At 38.4% G+C, this 22,361-nt stretch overlaps 2 protein-coding genes across 2 annotated transcripts in view; one reads left to right on the top strand and one right to left on the bottom strand.

Annotated features, from left to right (window-relative positions):
• Positions 1-3,163, top strand: part of LOC135711898 (uncharacterized) — a 46,831-nt gene extending 43,668 nt beyond the window's left edge. Inside the window, 2 exon segments of the mRNA XM_065234876.1 lie at positions 2,047-2,106; positions 2,235-3,163. Coding sequence (XP_065090948.1) covers positions 2,047-2,106; positions 2,235-2,678 — 504 coding nt within the window. The 3' untranslated portion in view covers positions 2,679-3,163.
• Positions 3,164-11,590: 8,427 nt separating this feature from the next.
• LOC135711897 (uncharacterized) lies at positions 11,591-18,363 on the bottom strand. Its single transcript, XM_065234875.1, has 3 exons — positions 18,136-18,363; positions 17,812-17,973; positions 11,591-11,999 (listed from the first exon to the last, which is right to left on the bottom strand). Exons 1-3 carry the CDS (start codon positions 18,355-18,357, stop codon positions 11,709-11,711), a joined length of 675 nt encoding a protein of 224 aa, XP_065090947.1. The 5' UTR covers positions 18,358-18,363; the 3' UTR covers positions 11,591-11,708.
• Between the last annotated feature and the right edge of the window lie 3,998 nt (positions 18,364-22,361).

Genomic DNA, 22,361 nt, shown 5'->3' with positions numbered 1-22,361 from the left:
TTGTATGAGCTTAGATAGCCGTCAATATGAAACTGCTTAATCCATGGCGAAAAATTTGATTGGATAAGTTCCCTAATTTGTATTCAAGCCAGATTCTGACCACTTCCAGGTGTAATAAATATGAATTCAAATGTGTTTTGATATGTAGCAGGATGCTTTTAGCATATCAGTGACTTTCAACTTACCCGGGGCACTCGTATGGCATCATGTATGGCTAATGTGATCTCTACTTCTCCCCTGTACACAAAAAGGACATGAAAATAATAAGCCGATAGATTCCAGCATATTAACGAACAACTTCAAGCAACTACATTCAGCGCAGCATTCAATTTCATTAGTCCATACAAACCAAACCAAATTGAAAATAAAGAATTTTCGTTTCAGTTCGCATCGTGCTCACTTGCCATGCGGATCTATTTGCTTTTTACTGAAGGAAGTGTGGCTGCTACCTAAAGCTACAACAAATTTAAACAGCACTTTTCAGTGCTCAATATATCTGCAAAATGTCTACCTTAATCGACTCTTATTCTTCTTCAATTTGGACCCTACCCGAGGTAATGCTGCTTGGACATTGACTTAGAAAATTCCCCTTCCACTCAGATTCTTATAGTAGTTCTGCTTGGAAGTCGATGTAGAGAAACGTTTTACTGCCGCCATGGCACTTAAACGAAAAAGAAAAGGGCAATCTCTTGATCCCCCTTCTGATGAAATTTATTTGAGCCATCAATAAGATATTCTCACGGATGATGAGAATGATGCATCATCCAGGCAAAATTCCATTAAAAATTCCCGACTTAATGCCAAGCAAGAAAAGGTCTCCCTATTGTCATAACCACTTCCAATTTGCATGCTCTTCACACGGAACTTTTGAACTTTGTTAAATTCAAGTTTTTACTTCAAATTTGCCATCGATGTGAATGCCGTGTATTGGAAGAACGGATTCAAACGTATTCTTAAGTATCTTACTGAGAACCAACACACATTTTTCACTTATGACACCAAACCTGAACGTCTGTTCAAGGTTGTCTTGAAAGTTCTGCCTAGTGGTGAATCTGGGGGTTGAGGCACTCCAAGTAATCAAAATTAAAATTAAATCACGTCCTGGCGATTCATGCAACGGGATTTCTAATGATTTTTACAATAAACAGTTTCGGCTTGGCAGTCTGGCAATCACTCAATCAGAACAAATTAATTTTGTAATTTATCCCTACGTTTCGGCTCTGATCAGAGCCGAAACGTAGGGACAAATTACAAAATTAATTTGTTCTGATTGAGTGATTGCCAGACTGCCAAGCCGAAACTGTTTATTGTAAAACCTCACAGTCGAACACTCCAACACAATATAATGATTTTTATTTAGTGCACTTCAAATCTAGTGAACTAAACCAACCTTAAGGCCTTAGAAAAAGCTAGCCTAATGCATCATGTACGAGTGAAGACCCAATGCCATAAGTACCAGGGATGGGGTCACGGAGCAAAAAATTACAATATGCCAGCTAAAGGCATGAATTGTCGTGATTCCTGTTCAAATTGTGGTGAAAAAAATAAATCAATTTTTTGAGAATGTAGAATTTTAAATGTTGAGGCTTTAGAACAAATGTCCAACAAAATAATTAATAATTTCAGGCAAAATTGCAATGATTAATTCCCTTTATACTTAGATAAGATTTAGTTTTACTTTTTAGTTTTAAGATGTAAATTGTTATACTGACAAGCAGGTTAGAAAACCTGTTTAAAATACTAAATTGCCAGGCAGGAACAATGTAAAAACACTTATATACATAACAATTAAGGCTGGTAAGTTACTGTAGTAGCTGGAGCACCTTTGTTAAAATGAATTTATTTAAAATTTGGGACAATTAAAGAGTTACAATATCATATAAGGTTATGAGATGCAGCTTTTTAATACTGCGCGAGAAAAGCACTTGGCCCATTTTCCCCTATATTTCATTTTATAGAATTTACGAAAATTCCGCTGTTTATTCAATACCTCAACTTCAAAACACCAAGTGACCATTCCATCTCTATTCGTTTTTCCATTCACAGCAATTCGATTCCTTATGCAAAGCAGAAGTGGCCTTTTTTGTATCACGAGCATTCATCAACGTAAGTGTACCCATCGCCACGACAATACAGCGGATGCTATTAATTCTAGGAACAATGAATACACAATTAAACCTATATTCTCTCTTGCGCTCTCTGTCTCTCCCACTTGGTTTTCACCGCACGTACAGGCACTGGCAATGTGGGCCGTCACACGCTTCTACAACCTGCTGCGGGCGGGAGTCACTTGGAAGGGACCGGAAGTGATCGAACTATGACACAACTCGAACGACACGGAGAAAACGCTGGCGTCTCTCCGTGACGAAACCCACCTGATTGTGCGCATCCGTGGCACCGAGGATGACTGCGGCGGACGGTTCACCTCCACCGACGAAGACGACGACGACGACGATGAAGGAGGCGTCGGCATCGGCGACGATGGGGATGATACTGATGACAATATGATTGATGCCTCGGGCTTCAACAGCGGTCGGGGGAGAAGAACCCGGGGGCGATCCAGACAGCTATCTCGGGAAGGTGGTTCGGATGAAGGAGACAAGAGTGCCGGAAGTGGCAGTGATGAGGACGACTCGCTTCTCGTGGCGTACGATAGCAATTCCGTGGCATCCGTTTGACAATATCGAAAGCTGGTGCAGATGATGGCGGAGTTCCAGCGGCAGGCGGACAGTGCCGTGTTGTTGTTTTTAATTATATTTTGTATTGAAGTTTATGCGCAGATTTTTATATTTTTCTAGACGACTAATAATAGGCACAATATATTGTTATATTTCTGGAAGGATAAAAAAACAGCATCCTTGTATATAGCTTTCCGCATGAAGAATGAAAGCGAATGTGAGCGAGAAAGCGAAATAGTGTTTAATGACAAAAAAAATTAACACAAAAGAACCATATTTACTTATAGGCTAGGTTGCACAAAATGACACGGTGGCTCTGTATTTAGAGCCACTACCAGTTACCAGCAAATTCAAAAGAACGGAAACAAAGAACGCTGTTAAAGAACATATATTATATATATACTAAGAGTAGAACAAACAAAAAACTATAGGAGAAAAAGAGAAATAAATCATGAATGTGCTACCGTGAAAAATATCACACCAAACAGAGTCGGGGTCACGTTACTTATGCCGAAAATATGCCATGAATAACTCCTTCCTGTCGTTTTGCTGTTTGCTAGCTGATGGTATAAAGAATCACAGTAAATTAATTTCCCGCTCTATAGCTATAGCTCAAACAGCAATCACTGGTATAGTACCTGTAATCGCATATCACTCCCATTTCGTAACTTTTAAGATCAGAACACTGCAACGACAATTAAATGATTTTGAAAACCATCTCCTCAATGCTCTTCAACAAGGAAAGATAATTTATAAATTTACTATTTATACGATTTTTGAAACATTTATAAGGAAAATGCACTACATAACTTTTTTTTTAATTCTTTATTTAAAAATCTCTTAAATAAAGAATTAAAAAAAAAAAAAAACTTCAATTTATCATTTATTACTGTATCAATTGTTTTACACATAGGACCCATATGCGCTTACAGGCAACATAGTAGCAATGAACGCACATACGTACCCATGGAATTTAGTTTAGTTTTCTTTATTATCGATACCTCCGGCCGTGGGCTGGTCCGTTTTCTGGTATGTCCATGCAAGTCGCAATAGTAGAAAGGGATTTTTTGTTTAGATTTTCAGGCAAAAAAACACAGAGTAATAGATGTAGGTAGGTGCAAAATGCACCATTTAAGCAAAATCATCAATGCTTACGAATCGAAGCTAAAATCAAGACGAAAGTAATTGAGTATGGTTCATTATTTCGATCTCCAAAACGATGATTTTTCATGATTTTCAAAGATTTTTTTTAAAACGATTTCAAAATGATAGCAGGGTGAATCGATATACACCATCACATTGGGGCAAGACGCACGACAACAATAGACAAAACGCACCACAACATTGTGGTAAAATGCACCGCTTGATAGAGACAAACCATAACCATCAAGTACAAATACAAAGGCAGGAGGTATTTCAAATTATTATTCCTTTAATTTACATAAGAAATAAGGTCTCAACATAGTGTTTAACTGCAAAGTAAACCATCTTAAAAATATTCAAAACATTTCCAAACCGCACAATCTATTACCTGGTAACGCACCTGAGGAAAAGTTATTGTTGTTTTTTTTTACAAGTGAGCATTTTACCCTACGAAAAGCGCACAGGTCAAGCTTCGGAACGAACGTGCTCTCGATGCAGAATCAGTTCTTCGCCAAACCAACGTTGCTCAGTGGCAACAAAATGTCACCTTCACCCACATCAGTGTTCGTTGAAAAGAAACTGCCAGAATGGAAGGTAAATACGACCTGTTCAAACGTGACATGTTTGCTTGCATTAGAAGATAATGCGGTGCTCAGATAGGTCGAACTAGCTCTAGTAAAGGTAATTTTAATAGGAGTATGACATCAATCTCAACGGCGCCGGTGGTGTAGTGGTAAGTGTGATCACCTCTCACCCCAGCAGGCCTGGGTTTCAATCCCAGTCGGCGCCGCCGGGATGTTCTGAGGCATAACATCTCTGATCACGCCTTCCTTCGGATGGGAAGTAAAGCCGTTGGTCCCCGGTTCATGAGTTGATGGGTCGATAGGTAGGGTCCAGGTGTGGGAGCTGCCTTCCTGGCACGGTCGGTAGCATTGGTGCTCAGCACGGAAAACAAGATCGACGGAAAAAACAAACCAAAGGAAAAAAAAAGACATCAATCTGGAATTTGTTTTATGGCGTCCATGAAGATTTCGGTGTTACTCCAGTTACTACAAGAAGAATATATTCTTTGGTCTTCCATTAAGGGTATACAGCGCCGTTCTGGTTTTGACAACACTTCAGAACATTGCCAATACTATTTAAGTCAGACCGGACTAAGTGCCATTTTTTTGATTTCGAGAAAAACGAATTCATAGTTTGCATACTAGCATTGTTTCTTATGTTATAGGACAACCAGTTTGGCTGTTTCCTTTGCTTTTTATAACATTTACCAAATCTTTTCTTTTTTTGTTTTTATTTATTTATACAGGCTCAATCGAATAAACTTTACATTACTTTAATGTCTTAAATCTAAAGTTAAAGGAATTGAACCGATTACTCGCGGTCATCTCGAAGTGAGTAGATTTTTAAATTTTTATGGATGGGGAGAGGGAGAAGGAGGTTTGAGTTATGATTTACGATATAAATATTTAATTATTCCTAAAACATGAACTTATTCCCATTCAATTTGGTATCAGCAGTGTAATTATACAATTATTGCAGATAACAAACATTAAAAAAAATTAAATAATAAAACAGCAAAAAAGGTTATCTTCCATTTAATTCCACTTAATTAATTTTGGTATCCATGACAGATACGTATTTCGACTACAATGTGCAGTCTTCATCAGTGTCATTCCCACTAAAGAACTTATCAAAATCTAACCCCCTTAAGTACTCATCCCCTAGGTATAAAAGTCAAGATCACAGGTATATAAATGAAACTACAATGTGTTGAATCGGAACCTACCTAACTAATTAAAACCAAAGATTTAAGTAAGCTAAAGGAGAAAAATCTATTCAACTCTCTAATAAGGAGACTTCATTAAAAAAAAGCCACACGAACAAAACAAAAACTAAACACAAGGTTAGTCAAACTTACAATCTAAGGTAAATATTCTTAAAGAAAACATATATAAGTTTCATAAACTCCAGATCGCGTCTACCCAAAATAACCCGAACTGCAACATTAAGTTGACTACCTCGAGCCCGAAGGGAATCGTACAGCTCAGATCTGACTCCACGATTTAGTCAAGCTGCACAACGAGTAGTGATTGAATATGAGGTGAGACATCATACGAATGAAGTCTTGACCCACATCAAACCCTATGAACCAAGGACTCCAGCGCTTTCTTCGGCAATTATGAAGCTCTATTTGTAAGCAACATAGCAAAATGTATGAACAAAACATTTAAAGTAGCATGAAATTTTTACAATATTTTATACAGCTATCCCCCGAAGAACGCGTTACCCACTGAGTTGCAACCACCGCTTTTTCTCGGCGGGGTTTCAACCAGTCGGTCTGATTTTTTGCATATGAGTAGGATCACTCGCAGAAAATCAGAGCGCTTGGTTAAAAACCCACCGGACAAAGCGGTGGGTGCAACTCAGTGGGTAACGCGTTCTAAAATGCCATTAATAACATTTTTCGTACTCATATTGGTACAGCTGGAACACGTTGGCAATTTTTCATTTCCGTCAAGCCAACTAATTTTTATATATTTATTTTTTATTCTCAACGATGGTACACGTCAACTAAAAAATATATTAATCTTATAAAAAAAAGTATACTAGGATTTCTCAAAATTCGTAAACACTTCAGAAAACTAAAAATTAAGTCTCAAAAATTATGATTCTAACGTTAAGCTATTCTCAAGCAGTTTTCATTCAATTTGAATTGAATATGCCAATTGGTAACACGAAAGACAAAGTTCGATATGACAGTTGTATTCGGTTCAATTTATTTTGAGTCAACAAAGCTAATTTTTCAAATCTCATGCCTAATCCCAGATTGGAGATCGTATGATCCATATCAGATTTAGAGATCATAGAACGATCATGAATTCATTCCAGGTCCACTGGAATAACATTTTCTGGAGAAAAACTTTGATGTGTCAAGCAAATAATGTCATATTACCGTTTGCGGATCTCGGATCAGCTCCTTCAGAATCAGTTCTAAACCATATTTACAAAAGTAATGAATTCATATGATGTGACGCAGCAACACATAATTTTTTTCCAAGTTCTCTCAATTCAACCAAGAACTCAGGACAGCCACGACCTTCTCTATACTTCAGAAAAGAATTTTGAATTTGTTCTACGATTTTTTCAAAACATCTAGGCAAAACAAAGTTCCCAAGACTTTCAAAATCAAACCATGAAAGTTTAAGATGAAGTCCTAGCAGCACCAGTGGTATAGTAGTAAGCGTGACTGTCTCTCACTCAAAGGGCCTGGATTCAATCTCAGTCGGCGCCGCCGGGATATTCTGAGTCATAAAATCTCTGATCACGCCTTCCTTCGGAAGGAAAGTAAGCCGTTGGTCCCCGGTCCATGAGTTGATGGATCGATAGGGTCCAGGTGTTGGAGCTGCCTCCCTGGCGTCAGATAATTGGTACTAAGTGCGGAAAACAAAATCGACAGAAAACAAATCAATGCAAATAAAAAAGTAAGACGAAGTCCTCCATATGAAAAATGAAAAGAAAAAATTGACTTACTCCCACTGCGATCAATAATATTTTACCTCAAATATAATTGATATAATTAATATTTCCCCTCGAATATAAATGAAGGTGGTTCATTGGCATTAGGCATCGCAGGAATGGCTAAAGAATCTATGCTGCATGGTTCAGTTTTGGTGAAGGTCACTTCTACTTATAAATAATTACAACTACTATTAAAATAAAATGTCGAATTTAGATCATTGATATTTCATTTCAAATATCATAGAAATATGTCTATAGGCATTTCTGAAACTTACACAAAAAATTTGGATCTAAGGAATAGGAACCATTCTACATGGTTCTGTGCTGAGGAAAGTTACTTCTTCACATAAGGGATAAAACAACAATTTTAAAATTTATTGGCAAGAAATAACAATTATCTCACCTCAAATATATAAATCTAGGTTCACTGACATGTTCGGAAACACGGAACAATATTTTCGGATCTCAGAAATGGTCATAGGAACTACATGCATGGTTATGTGCTGGGATGTAGGGAAAGGTCAGTTCTCCATATAAATGATGAAAAACCTTTCCAAACGATTTTCTCTTCATACACCATTCGATGAATAATTAATTTTTCTATCGTCAATCTGCACATGACACGTGGATAGCTCGCTAAGCTTAGGCTGTAGGAACCACCAAAGGTTAAACAAAGTTTCTCTAAAATTACTAACCACCATGCAAAATAATGCTGCACCATTCGACGTAGGAAAAGTTACCCAAAATTATAGTTGAATATGCCGAGATCGTAAGACTTTATCTAATAGTGCATTTGTTTTTGAATCAGTCGGGTTCGCACTGGATAATAAACAAATTCGCTATAAATGTCGTAAAATGTGATAAACATAAAGAGGAGGGTACCCGGAATTCTCTCACCTATGAGTCAATTGAACGATAATTCTCTTGGCACAAAAAACATTTATAGTGAGGATATGGGAGTTCTGATGACTTGCCACCGAGTTATATATGAGCCATGCATAACGAGCAGCGAGCTTAGTTCGTAGTAGTCGAGTGCCTATCATGCGCATGCTGCTATCGAGTGGTCGGAAGAGAGGTACAGTCACCCCAATATGGGTCACTTCTATTTGATTAACACGTAGAACTGACTGACCCATAATACCCAAGCAACATTGCAAGTTTTATCGAGGCTTTATAGTTTTCTACAAGTCTAAATCATGGTCTACAGAACCCTCATAAAACCAGAAATGTTACTAGGGTAGTGACTAGTTGGCCTATAATACTGGAGTAACTGTCACCCCTATTCTGTATTTCGTTTCGAACGAAATTCTCATACAAAAAAATATTTTTTTGTATGAGAATTTCGTTCGAAACGAAATACAGAATAGGGGTGTGTATATGCAAGAGTTTTGCTTCGAGAATTCTGAAAATGCTTAAGCAGAGGGCCATGCAGTTCAAAGTGGTGAAGGTTATTATTGAGGAAATCTCCCCGTTAATCATGGGAAACTTCGGGTCTTTATGGACTCCCTTGAGAAACCCTTCAGATATCCCAGTAAAGTCAAAGAAACTATCCGAGAAGTTCTATGAACGCCTCCAAGCTCGTTTCCATCCGGGAGGGACCTTCACAAGTAACACAAATTCATGAAACTATGTTGAGTAAACTGCTATACAACCAAAACCAGTTATACACAGGTTATATAAACTGTTATAGAACATGTGTGTTGCTTGGGAAAATGATACAGTTCGATTCCTTATATAAAATTCGTGTGAAATTGTATACCGTATCGCACTTGTCCGGGAGATAAAAACGTCCTTATGTATTTGATGTGTCACATCACATAAATCGTCTATTCTAGTTGTTAAGTACGATCACAGCAAGGGACGATTATTTGATGTTGTTTGCTACTCACAACCCTAGTAACGTTGCTGGCTATACCAACTCTTCATACACGCTTGTGTGAAAAAAAAGTATAATTAAGAAGAGCTGGCAATATTCTAAGAAAACTATCCTGATTTAACGAAGATTTTCTAGAACAAGATCTGTAAATCGAGATACCTTGATTCCCAAGACTTTCGCTGCGTGGCTCTCGACGCTCGCTTGGTTGACCACTCCGACGGTCTAGATAGCGTTCGGTTGATCGCCTGTGATCGCGAGGAACTTCACGCTTGATTGTTGGGGCGGGGGGGGGGGGGGGCTTGTTGACCGCTGGCTCGACGCTGAACAACGGAGATTTAAACTAAGGACAATGGGTCCTTGGGTGTAAAACAATGGGAGGTCTTACTATAAGGAAACTACTGGGCACTTGGGTTACGTATGTTAGCTAATTCTTTTGATTAGCGCGTTCCAGAGTTTTTTTTTTCCACTTAAAGTCACTTCGACTTCAACTATCACTTGTTTAAACACTTTGACTTTTATCTGCGAACTATGCTCCAAACCTCCTTCGAAAAGAGTTGAAGTGGTAAAGAACTTGCCCATTCGATCAGACCCAGTAGAAACCTCGGTTTTCTCCTATGTGACCATACTCCCTGTTTCCACCCGTCATACTTTCCATTTATTTCCCTCTTCTATGATCCGATCCTGTTTGTGGTTTCTGTAGGGGAAGTGTACCTAATGTTTAATAAATTGTGTTTTGATAATTTAAATTTGACCGTTTCTTTGGAGTGTTTTTTTTAATATGTTCTGCTATCTTTTACACATTTTCATTTGTTTTTAATAAACTAGGTTTTATAACATAGAACATTAGATAAATAAACTATAACTTTCGGTATAACAGTTAAATAAATAGCTTAATATAATAAATAACTCAATAGCATATTGATAGCAACAGTCGGCCTTGCTCGTTCATACTTAATAGCAGTATGGATTGCCGATACCTACACTCACTCTCATCGCTCAATGCTGGTGATATAGGGTAAACTACGCAAAGGGTAACAAGCTATATTTAGTATTTATCAAGAAACCCTACTACGCTCATTACTTGACACATGTGACTCAGTTAATTTAAAATGAAATTTATTACTCCTCTACAGAGAAACCCAAGTGCAGTCGGAACAAAATTATTTTCGCATATGTTTTTTACTGTTGCACAGCAACAACACAGTTGGAACTGTTGAATATGAATAAGTACCGAAAAACGTGATTTATATGTCATCACCGATGCGAATGCGAACAAATGCATTTCACGCGTGCATACGGTGCGGAAACATTCGCAGTATGGTTTTTTGGTTTTTTTTTGGTCTCTTTATGAGCGCAAAGCTTTTGCCAATCAGCAGCAGAATGTGACGTACGGAAGCTCCCTCGATGGGATATGAAAGTAATCAGGATAAGAGCAACAGAATAAAAAATGCAAAAACCTTAACGCTATTTTGTGTCACTTAACGTGCGCTGAAACGAAATTATTATTGCACAACCGTTCTGCACTTGAAATTTGTGCTTTTCATACAATGTTGTTGTAAATATGTGCTGAATTGTTGGGGGTCAGTGGGAATTGGATTTTTTTTTTCATTTAAAAAAAACGGATTTAACGTGACTTGTGGCAACAATTAGACCTATTCTGCGCGGCGTGTGAGGTTAAGTGACTTACTCGACCTCAGGTGACCATTTGATTTCCAGGAAAAAACTCATCTGACAATTGTCACTTCACCATCACTTCACTGTCAACTCACCTCACACGCCGTGCCAAAGAATAGGCCAAAATGCATTTTTGGGATTCTCCCAGGTTTGTCAATGGAATATATTGATTGTGATGCAATGCGTATGAAACGAGTGAAGTTTCACTGCATGATTTGCAAACAAGATTCTTAAGAATGATTTTTACAACATCACTTCAAAGGATATAACTGCGCTCCCGTGTTGAGAATGATTCTTCATTACCCGTTAATGAAAGAAAATGGAACATATTTTCATTGCATAAATACCTATTAGAGTACTGTTCTGTGCTCTGGTTCCGCAGAAGGGAAAAGAAAAAGTCAGCTTCTGGTTACAAATGCATACACTACGTGAGAACTTCTAGATTGGCCGCATGTGATGATGAAAATAATGCACAATGCTACTCCCTCTGCAGATAATTTCAATTACTTATTATTTGATGGCATCCAGCACTTCAACGCCACCGCAAAACCTGTTACACCATTACTTTTAATACAACCTTTATTATAATTTAACAAATAATTTAACCTTCACCGCAGAAACCACAAGCACCACGACTGCTGGAATATCACCAACGCCACTCACTCACTCATACAGGCATTCTGCATAAAACCAAATGTATGGTGCTTGGTTCGTGCTTCCGGTCATCGTCGGTGGAAACAACTCGACAGCACTGCATAGTAAAGTAGGCGCACAAAAATAGCGTCCAAGCTTCCCGGTCACGTACAGGACATATTCTAGCTGCCATCGCCGGCTGATGCAGCATCCAGTGTGGTGGCAAATTTTGCTCCGATCATTATCAGCAAATTAAACGCAACAAAAACCAGCATCGACAGCGACGTTGTGCCATGCTCCGGCGTCCAGGCTGATGTTGACGGCCGTGGAGATGGTCCACTTGAAGCCACCGTGGATTGCTTCTGCCTGTTCCAAGTCCAACCGAGTGCGGTCCGAGTTATGAAATAGTTCAACTCCAACAGCAGTGTGACGATGTGCAGCACAATGTAGGGCAGCAGAAGACTACTGTTTGGCTGAAAATGGTGAAACATTATTGGTGTTGGTTCGTTTTATCGCTAAACGGTGGTGGCGATGTTGGAAGTTTAGCGGCTTGCGGAGAGAAATATTGCGCTTTAATGGCATTATAAATTATTCGTGATCATTTTTTTTATATAAGGGTCATAACTTTGACACTTTGAAAATGGAAAAGAAAATCAATCGATTGAGGATACATAATTTACGGCGGGAGGTAAAATTTGTTTGGAAACAATTATTCAGATAAGATTCATTGGAAGTTTATGCTGTATCTAGGTAACTTTTGATGTGTCAAAATATTTGCGATTTTAAATATACAGCCATTCCATAGCAAAACGGTACAGTGGTTCTCAGAATTTCGTAAAAATTGGTAGTTTTGTTCCTTATCGCAAAATATTTAAACTTATTTTTTGTTGTCATTAGTGTGACCATTTCCGTGTTAGGGTGGTCCAAAAAATCGATTTTTTTCATACATGAGTTTTTTTTCAAAAATTCATAACTTTTCTACCACTGGGCCGATTTCAAAGATCAGAATTTCAAAAGAAAGGTAATTTAAAATAATTTTTAAAAATTATATAATGATATTGAGAATATGGTATTTTTATTGAAAAACATTGATTGTATTTGATTTTATGGATTTTATGGTTTGTCGATAGAGGGCGCAATATATTTGTTTATATTCGTTTCTGAGTTATATTTTTTGAAGTTATCAAGTTTTGGGGGTCGTGAAGCAATGCCATCTACATATGTACCAGGTCCGGGCGAGTGGATTTGCTTTTTCAGGGCCAACAACCAACAAACAAACGGCCCTTTTCAGGGCCACAAATCAATACAGAAGGAGTTAATATAATAGATTTTCGAATAATTAAAAGAACTAAGAGCAAACACGTTTGTTGCGACCACTCACGAACTTTGCACTACATATTCCAGATCTTAGATGTAAAGTATTCATCACCTATTTCTCCTGCCATCGGTCTATACTTACTAATATAGATAAGTAGTAATATCAACCGGTGGAAACTAGCGATTTTAAATTGGCTCACTACTTGACTAGCCTATTGGTCCCAAGCAAATCGATTAACGTACCCGATTCTTGTCAAAATTCTAGTTCTACACTATGTTTGTTTTGATTCGCTATGAAAGTTTGACAGATAAAATGAGGGGTTCGTGGATTTTCCTATGTTTCGAGGGGTGCATCGATTAGCTTGAGACCGAAGATAGCACCAGAGCTGAGCCAAAAAGTTGAGCACGTTTCTTCGGGATTTACTAGTCTTAGAGTTACCTCTATGGTAATATCATCATTCAGAATTTAATGTCACAAACAAACTTTTAAAATTACAGGTATCAATAATCACTATGTTTTCATCAGCTACACGGCAGCCGTGCCAAGCCGTCCCCAGAATTCAAACCAAGCCGACGATACTTTTGGCGAGATTGACCGTGAGCGGTCTAAGCCATCCATCAGGAAACAACAAAGAAAAGAAAAGGTGGAGAAACACTCCAGCTGGACAAGCTGACACCTGACAAATTGGCCCGACCGAAGGATCCCCTCGCGAAGGCGGTCGAGTTCTGAAACGGATCTGTATTTATAGACGCTGAGGCAAACTGCCCAAGTAACCAAAAGTTCCGCATTCAACGATAAAACTCACTTCCAAGTTCCATAAAGTTCAAATAAAGTTCCGACGGAACCTTCAAGTTCCATAAAGTTCGAATAAAGTTTTGACAGAGCTTTCAAGTTCCATAAAGTTCAAATAAAATTTCAACATAACTTTCAAGTTCCATAAAGTTCAAATAAAGTTCCGACAGAACTTCCCAGTTCGATAAGGTTCAAATAAAGTTCCGAAAGTGCTTTCTTCCCAAGCAACCAAAAGTTCCGCGTTCAACTATAAAACCCACTATCATGTTCTATAAAGTGCATATAAAGTTCGAACACAACTTTGTGGCTACTTAAGAAGCTATAGAAAGCACACGAGGAACTTGAGGCTCTTGAAGTTCAAAACAAGTTCCAACAAGCATCCCTAAGCACTTCTTAGGAACTTCAGGTAAAGCTGAAAACATGGCCACAACAAAGTTCCTAACAAGTTCCCAGCGGAACTTCTTAGCAATTTTAAAGTATCTTTAAAGTTCCATGCGGAACTTCTTAGCAACTTGGAAGTTTCTAAAAAGGTCCGTCATAGCCCACATGAAGCAATCCGCACAAGAATTTTTTAGGAATAAAAATTGATGTACGTAAATATGAAATGATCAGTTGCTCAAATAAATCATAATTCAAATATTTATGCAGTGCATCAATATTCCATCCAAAGATAAAACTAGATAAAGAGCAATTTCCTGGAATCGAACCCATGTATTTGGTATGCGATCTACGAACGCTAACCACTGCGCCACAAGTGTGTTCGAATACAATGCGGGAAAACGCCAATTTAAAATTCATCAAGGTGTTGGGTTTCGTATTGAAGTCAGTCAGCTGGCACTGAAAACTCCAATAGCTCACTTTAATATACACACTTAGAAAAAACTAATTTTACACGTGACGGAATCCATCTTTGACATAAAAGATGAGACGTAAACAAACATGTTATGTAAAATTAAGTGCTCCGAGAATGAAAAGTACGTTACTCGACGAAAAGAACATTTGATTGAGCTGAATTTGGCGTCCATTATGACTCAATTTTATGTCAAAATTGACGCTCGTATATGTCAGTCTCAGAGCACCTAAATTTACATGATTGTTTCGTAGTGTGTATCTCAGATGGCGTAGCGGTTCGTGCTGGGGCTCTCACGCAGAAAGACTGGGTTTAATTCTTCAAAAACCTCCAATACTATTACTAATAATGAAACAATACACTTCATACTTGCCTCTAGAAATAACTTTCATAAATACCTGACTTAAGAATTAATTTTCATAAAAGTACGAACTTTAATATTAATTTGGTGTAGAGGACAAAAACCTTTTTTAATTTATTTTCTAAAAGTTCCGTTCATGTTCCACCAGAAGCTGCTCAGAATGCTCTTCAATTATGGTACCGGAACTTTCAAGTTCTTATAACGACTTAAAAATGAAGCTGCTTAGAATTCTATAGACAACCTTCAACCAAGCTGCTTAAGCCACAAATAGCCTTTAATCAGGACTTTTGGTTACTTAGGTGCTCCTGATGTTACCAAAGGGAGAAGCTCTTCCAGTGATAAAAAAAATTGACTTCGGAGTTCAACGATGGCTTTCTGTCAGCGAATTGGGACAAGGCGGAGCAGAAACGGACCAACAGGTAGACACATTCAAAAAGTAATGGTGTTATGTTCACCGGGACGACCATGTACTCAGTGGAACAACAATCATCGGAAGCCACCATCCTACAGCTACATCAAAATCGAGATCAACATAAGTGCCATCAAAAACTGACTTAGCCCTCCTAGCCGCTTTCTATCTGTTCAAACCAAAACACTATACAGATTAGTAGTGGAAAGCACGGCTCTGTCCATTTATCTTTCATTATTTCGACATCTTCCACACGAACCTTTTGACAGACGAACATACAACATAGACATTTTTTTTAATATTTATTTGAAGTACACTCCACCCCAGCCCCGAGGATGAACGATTGAATACGATGCAGCAGCAATAGCAGCCGCCGCAGAAGTGATCAGATGGGCGAACAATAATTACTTGGTTCCATGATGACCAGCCCCGGTCCTCCCGATAGCACAAAGATTTTGGTTTCACAATTGATTGTGTGAACCTCGGTGTGAACGCAGCGTGGAATGCTGTACTGCTTCAGACAGGTGTTAGCATGTGTCTTGTAGTTGTCCATCTCGATTTTTGAAGAATCCATGGTGGGACTTGGCCGAATATTCACGATTGCAGTTGCGAATCCAAAAATTGAATTACATCAATAGCAATGATTTGACATTTGCGCAGCGCAGGCGCAGAGATGTCAGTAAATTTAAAGATCATGACAATTTGCAACCATGGGCGCCAAACAGTGCCAATTAGCGTGCGTACTGTGTTTTTGGCACACTGTGCGGATTGACCAACGCCTTGTTCATGAGAGATGTCGTGCTTAAGATTATATTAAAAGTTGTCAGGTCATTTTAATAATCTTAATAAAGTTTTGGCGTTTTCAATCCTATTCTAGGCCATATTAGTGTTTTAAATCGATTTTCGTAATCATAGGAAGTGGAACTAAATTTCCTTTTCAAGCCATTTAGATGCCATTCTCATTTTGGGTTTCGGTGCAGTTTCTTTGACGTCTTAAAGCCAGCTTGGAATTTTGAGGTCATTTGGTTCAGTGTTGACAAAATCATCAATCAAATTATATTTTTCCGCTCTCATACGCTCTCAATATCACGCGTGATATTGGAATAGAATATCATGCTTGATATTGATTTAACAAGCTCCTTTGATATTACAAGACTATTCACAACGTACAAAAATCAAGCGGAGAGTTGACTAGACACAAAAATCATTCCGTTGCACATCGTTTTCTTAGAAAGCGAAAATATAGAATGCTATCTCTTTTTACTTTTGACCGATGACAGACAAGAAGTGACTGCTGCCAGCCGTTATGGAACCTTTGGTTGCGTTTGGGTGTAAAGCAAAAATCATTAAACTCAATCTCACCACAATTTGGTGAGATTTGCAGCTGGTGAGTTTAGTTAGCTTGATATTCCGAGCTGCGATATCACAGCTTGCAAAATCAACCGCAGCTGTATGCTTGTTGATTTTTGTCTATCAAAATCACACCTCACACCTGAACCCTACTTATCGACCCATCAACTCATGAACCGGGGACCAACGGCTTTACTTCCTTTCCGAACATCCCGGCGGCGCCGACTAGGATTGAACCCAGGCCTGCTGGGGTGAGAGGTAAACCTAAAACCTTTCTAGCTCAATTTTGAATCACAATCGTAAATTTCACTGCTATGACATGATCTAAAACTATCAAAAATCAAATAACATAAAATCGACTTGGTGAGGTGCAAATACATAAAAAAAAATTACAAAACACATCAAGTAAAGGAGGTATCGAGTTACGGAGCGACCATTGTTTGCTAAAATGAAGGGACTGTTAATATCATGGAGTTGGGAACATATCTTTGACTTAATTAAGTAAACATTTTTGGAAGTCAACAGGTTAGGCACCAATAAAGATCATGATATTGCCATCTCAGACCACTGCGATTTTTGGCGTACGTCACAAGAAATTAAAGATCTCCCCACCCTTTCCATTACGTTTTCGTATACCTTATACATTGCTAGTAATAAATGTTTGAACACCGCTATAAAGCGTGACGAACCTAATAGATGACTCATTGGAGCCCATGCAATTTATCGATCCAGAGCATTCGATAACAGAAGCAGTCTTTTTATTATTTATATAAATTCCAACTTATCGAAGGCAACACAGCAGAAAATAAATTTTAATATTATATCCAAGAGGATGCACTTAAATCATGTCTAAAATCTCATGTAATTTTATGGCCACAAAAATAAACACATGCAGAAAAAGCAGCGAAATGTCAGTTCATGCACTGTATCAATGATAATTTTGTCATTTTTTGGTAAGTGATATTACTCCATATTTTTGACACGATTGAAGTGCATCCACTTTGATGTGATACCAAAATTATTTTTTGGTGTGAACCGTTGAATACTGAGAACAATAAGATGCCGATTTACCCATTTTCGCCAGTGATCAAAATTGGCATACGATTTGTTGGATTTTTTTTAAAACAGCCTATCAGCTAGCGAACGTAACAAAATATCGATTAAAGGAACGATGGCTGTAGATGAAGGATGCAACAGAAATTTACCTTCCATAATCCATAAATAGCGAGCCCGTTAGACTGTAACATGACCATCTCCATCATCAGGTGCATGTTTCTGCCGACAAATCCGAAAAGCCCACCTCCTCCCGCTCCATTTCCGATATCCTTATTTCGCTTCCGTTCCATCATCTCATGTATGGCAAAACACTAGCAAGGAAAAGAGAACGAGAATCGTCAGCACAAACAAGATGAAAATTGTACAAAAGCTCTAATTATTGAGGGATTTTGGTCCGGTTGGTGCCATCACACCACAAACAGTCCCAACGCAACATCGGCCAACAAAGTGGATGATGACATCATTCTGCTTACCGCTTCGACAACGTTGATCAGTACAGCGTACCACTTGATGAACTGAGCTGTCCGCCATGAACTATTCAATCGTGTCTCGAACTGATGCAGGAAGCCACCGTTCTCAAACCCGGCCCAGGCGGTCAGAGTTAATTGATGCTCATTTGATGACGGCCTCTGTAGTTGCTGCAATGGTGGCACGTTCTGCCGACCGGAACATACCGATCGATAGCAGCTGGACATTGTTGCTTTTTGTTTTTTTTTCGAATGGGATTTCAAACCACGTATATGGAGTTATAGGAACGGATTGGGTGGGATCAACACAACACCTGCCAGGGAATTAAAATTTAAAGAACAGGAAAAATTTCATTGATGGTATGAAAAATATTAAAAAAAAGCATGCTTTGATCAATTTTTTTCTTGAGTTGGTACAAAGTTACACGCTCTTTTAAAACCAACCAAATTTGAGAAGAATCCACCGAGATAGGTCAAAACATGAATCCGATCAGTGTTGTTCATTTTCCATTTTTGGGTAGGTTTAGTTTTTACCGTTCTGGGTGGATTCTACCCAAAATTTGGGTAATTTGAAATAGCGTGTAATGGAGTAAGTGAGCCAGCTATGACATATGCACCAGTTATTGGAAAAAAATCCATATACGCAATGGAAGTTTTTGGTCCTACGAAGAACTACAGTACAGTTAAACTGGTACATGCCAAACCTGGAGCCAATTTTTTGTACAAAATTACCGTTAGGACCTTTTGTATTAATTTCTTACGGATTATGTTAACAGGAACTGCAATAGCAATTGAAAAACCTGATATGAACAACAACAAAAAGGCAATTGTCCTGTCTTGTCTGAGGTTCAAACCAAGGAGGAAGTCACATTGAAATTATTTAAATAAAGCTGTCAAGCCCTAGCTTTGAGCATTCTCCAAAACAAAACAAACGAAGATCGGTAGAGAGGCTTCAAGAGCATAACCCAGGCTGGTGGTGATGCCGATGGAGACTCCAGACGTTTCCGGTGATGAGAGCCGTTTCTAAATGAAATTACAGATGCAGATTTTTGAAAATTCAAGATGTTTTCGGTGTGAATTCTAACTAGCGGTTTTCGAAGCAGACATCAGACGTTTGGTGATTTCAGACGTTGCAGAGATTCAAAAACTTCTAGACAAGGCCAACTTTGATTCCAGACGTTCCGCCGTCTGCTTCAAGATGATTCCAACTAGAGAAGGTCTAGTATAAGAGAGGAGCGGATTCAAAACAAACTGCCTTGGCAACCTATGCCTAGGTGGTTTCAAGCAAAACTGCCAATGCAGTCAAGATAGGCGCTGGTCGTTTGGCTCTGACTTTGACGGTTCGTTTGGCTCAAAACCGATCCTCTCTTATACAAGACCATCTTTAATTCCAACCGTTAATGACAAAGATTTCAGATCACAGAGAATTTAAAAGCCCTCGACGATTATTCAAGACGTTCCTGGCTTAGATTCCAGGAGTTCCCAACGGAGATTCAAGACGTTTTTCAGGAACTGGCACGTTTTTGTAGGAACTAGGCTAGGCATCATTAGAATGACGGACAACAACCCGGTGAAAATAGTGAATCTGATTGAAACTAAAGTCAACATTACTCGATCTCTCCCTAAATTGATATTCTCTGTAACCCGATGAAGATCCAGGTCAACGTACCATATTTCCAATACAAAGTTCTAAAATTTACTTTCATAACTACTCAATGGTCCCTTCAATATCAAGTTAGAGAGAGAGAGAGTTGACTGTAGTGGAATATCGGTAGAGATGGACACAACAAGCAAGATGGACACTTGCTGCTTTAAATTGAAAAAAAAACTTTGTTGAATAAATTTAGAACTACAGTCTGCTAAATGAAGAGCAAAAAAAGGATGACTATTTTCCAATAATCACCATTTTTTGCTCTCGTAACCAAGGTTACAAATACTAATTACAGCTTAAAAACCTGTTTTTCAGGATTAATAAATAAATAGATGCTATGAACATATTGCTAACATGTAAGATACAAGAAGCTGAAGAATTTTGCTTTCTACGAGAGGATTTTTAATATCACTTTTCGTAATTTTTAGAAAAATCTAAATGTAAATTTTCGTAGGTGGCGGCAAGCTTTTTTTTCTTGATTTATTTTCCGACGATCTTGTTTTTTCGTACTGAGTACCAATGCTACCGTTGTTAGGAAGGCTGCTCCCACACCTGGACCTTACCACCTGTCGACCCATCAAACTGATGGACCGGGAACCAACGGCTTTACTTCCAAGATCATATATTTTATGTCTCAGAAAATACCGACGGCGCCGATTGAACTCAGGCCCTTTGGAGTGAGAGGTAGTCAGGCATACCACTACACTACCGGCACCGCTATAGTTGTTAGAGGCCAACGGGTCTAATTCCCTTCCGAAGGAAGGCGTGATCAAAGATTTTATGCCTCAAATTGAACCCAAACCCTTCGGGGTTAGAGGCAATCACGCTTACGACTACACCACCAGACGGCGGCAAGTTTCGCATAAAGTCAAGCGCTCAATGTGCTGTTGTTTCATTTTCAATCAAAACCGATATGAAGGAGGCAGTTAAAGAAGGTTAATTGAGTCATTCTGTATATTTGGAGTGCAAAAAATGGGTTTGATGTTTGACATCTTCCCATCTACTCTCCACAAATACCCTTTTAGAATCATTCAATATCATTTGTAATAGATTCTTTCATTTTCATTTTCATTTTGCAGCGTTTGGTGGGGCAATGGGAGCGCAAGTCAATCCAAAGCCGAGGATAAAGGACGGGTAATGGCTGAATAGTCTATGCGGACCACTTGAACGCCATGGGAAAAGGAAGGGATTGAAGAGGCCGGTTATTGGGGGGTTTTGAGGAAATGACACATAGTGATGCTAAATGTAAAGAAACCGAAAATCCATCTCCCACTGATTCATCCTTTCACATATATACCAAATTGATATCTTAAAGCAATAATCCAAATAAACAGACAATAAAAAGGCTAGTTAACAGTTGCTTTAAAGGCTAGTTGCCTCCCTAAGCGGACCCTCCGCATCCTAACTCTTCTGTTAATCCACTGAATGCTACTAGGCTGTCTAAATTTTCTTATTTAAGTTCGTTTGATGATTATGATATCTCTAGTCTAATTTAATAAATAATTGAAATCTCTAATCCACCTACCATGCTTTATTAAGTACCTGCACTTGTGAATGTAATCTAAAGTTTAACGTGTTTCAAGTTGTTTTTGACTTTGACCTATATTTTATATATATTAATTCGTCCCAGGTGACACCTACAAGTGACTAAAATGCTTCACTTTGAAGTAAGTTTCCTAGCTGATTTTAAATTACATAGGGTATATGCTTCAACTACGCTCACACGTTTCCACTATGTCGCACCACAAAAATACGTATGGTTATGTCACAATAGAAACACGCCACAGTGGAAATCCCGAGCCATAGTTCAAACACTTATCCCAAATCAATTATTATTATTATTTAGCTTTATTAAGGAGGCTTTCAGCCTTGGGCTGGTTCGCCTCCAACATCCCAAATCAAAATGAAGCTCATATAAGATTAGTTGCAATACCATGTACAAAAATGGTGTTTAACATTGTTTCCTGAGTAATACCTCAATGAAAACAACAACGAAAGCTTGTCACGCAAGTAGAAGGAGCACTGTTGGGCACTTTCTGAAATATTTCAATAGTATAATTCCCTTGCAAACCCCAATAAATCTATCTGCGTAAAAATTAATAAAATAAGAGTGATTTGCGGCAAAACCCGCCAGTATCGCACCCAACTTCAGTGCCTATACGTAAGCGTACTACAACGCGGCTTTTAAATAAAGGAGTAACAAGTGTGATACTATCACTTCAGGCTAGAACTTTGGTTCTCTTATGCAATGGTTCATCAGAGAGGGGAAGCTCAGTAATCCTCATCGCATGTTCATGACGCTATTCTGTCACGGCCTGAGCCAACGATGCCGGACCTAAACCAACCGTCTCCAACGCTCCACTCTGAAGCATAAGATTAGGCCCGCCCACCAACGTCCAGGTTAAAAAACTAGCCAAGGGGAGGGAATATCATTTGTAATAGATTCTTGAGTCATTTGTGATGTAAATAATGGTTATAAACTCCGCTGTGAATCGTTGTAAATTATTTTATTTTACTGTTTCAAACCCTGAAAAATATATCAAATATGTATAAACTTATTAAACTAATAAAAAAAAAATCT

This window comes from Ochlerotatus camptorhynchus, unplaced genomic scaffold (assembly GCF_037179485.1).
Source record: "Ochlerotatus camptorhynchus isolate MF236.1 unplaced genomic scaffold, CSIRO-AGI_Acam_v1.1 ptg000443l, whole genome shotgun sequence".
Lineage (NCBI taxonomy): Eukaryota > Metazoa > Arthropoda > Insecta > Diptera > Culicidae > Ochlerotatus > Ochlerotatus camptorhynchus.
The sequence above is the reverse complement of the archived record's forward strand: the minus strand, read 5'-3'. Positions and strand labels throughout refer to the sequence as shown.

Bases quoted from the DNA above. Each gene is read 5' to 3' on its own strand.
- LOC135711897 (XM_065234875.1), bottom strand. From the start codon at position 18,357: ATGTCCAGCTGCTATCGATCGGTATGTTCCGGTCGGCAGAACGTGCCA. The intron at 17,974-18,135 runs GTAAGCAGAATG...TTTCCTTGCTAG, and splicing joins TGATCAACGTTGTCGAAGCG to TGTTTTGCCATACATGAGAT. The intron at 12,000-17,811 runs GTAAATTTCTGT...CACCATTTTCAG, and splicing joins CTATTTATGGATTATGGAAG to CCAAACAGTAGTCTTCTGCT.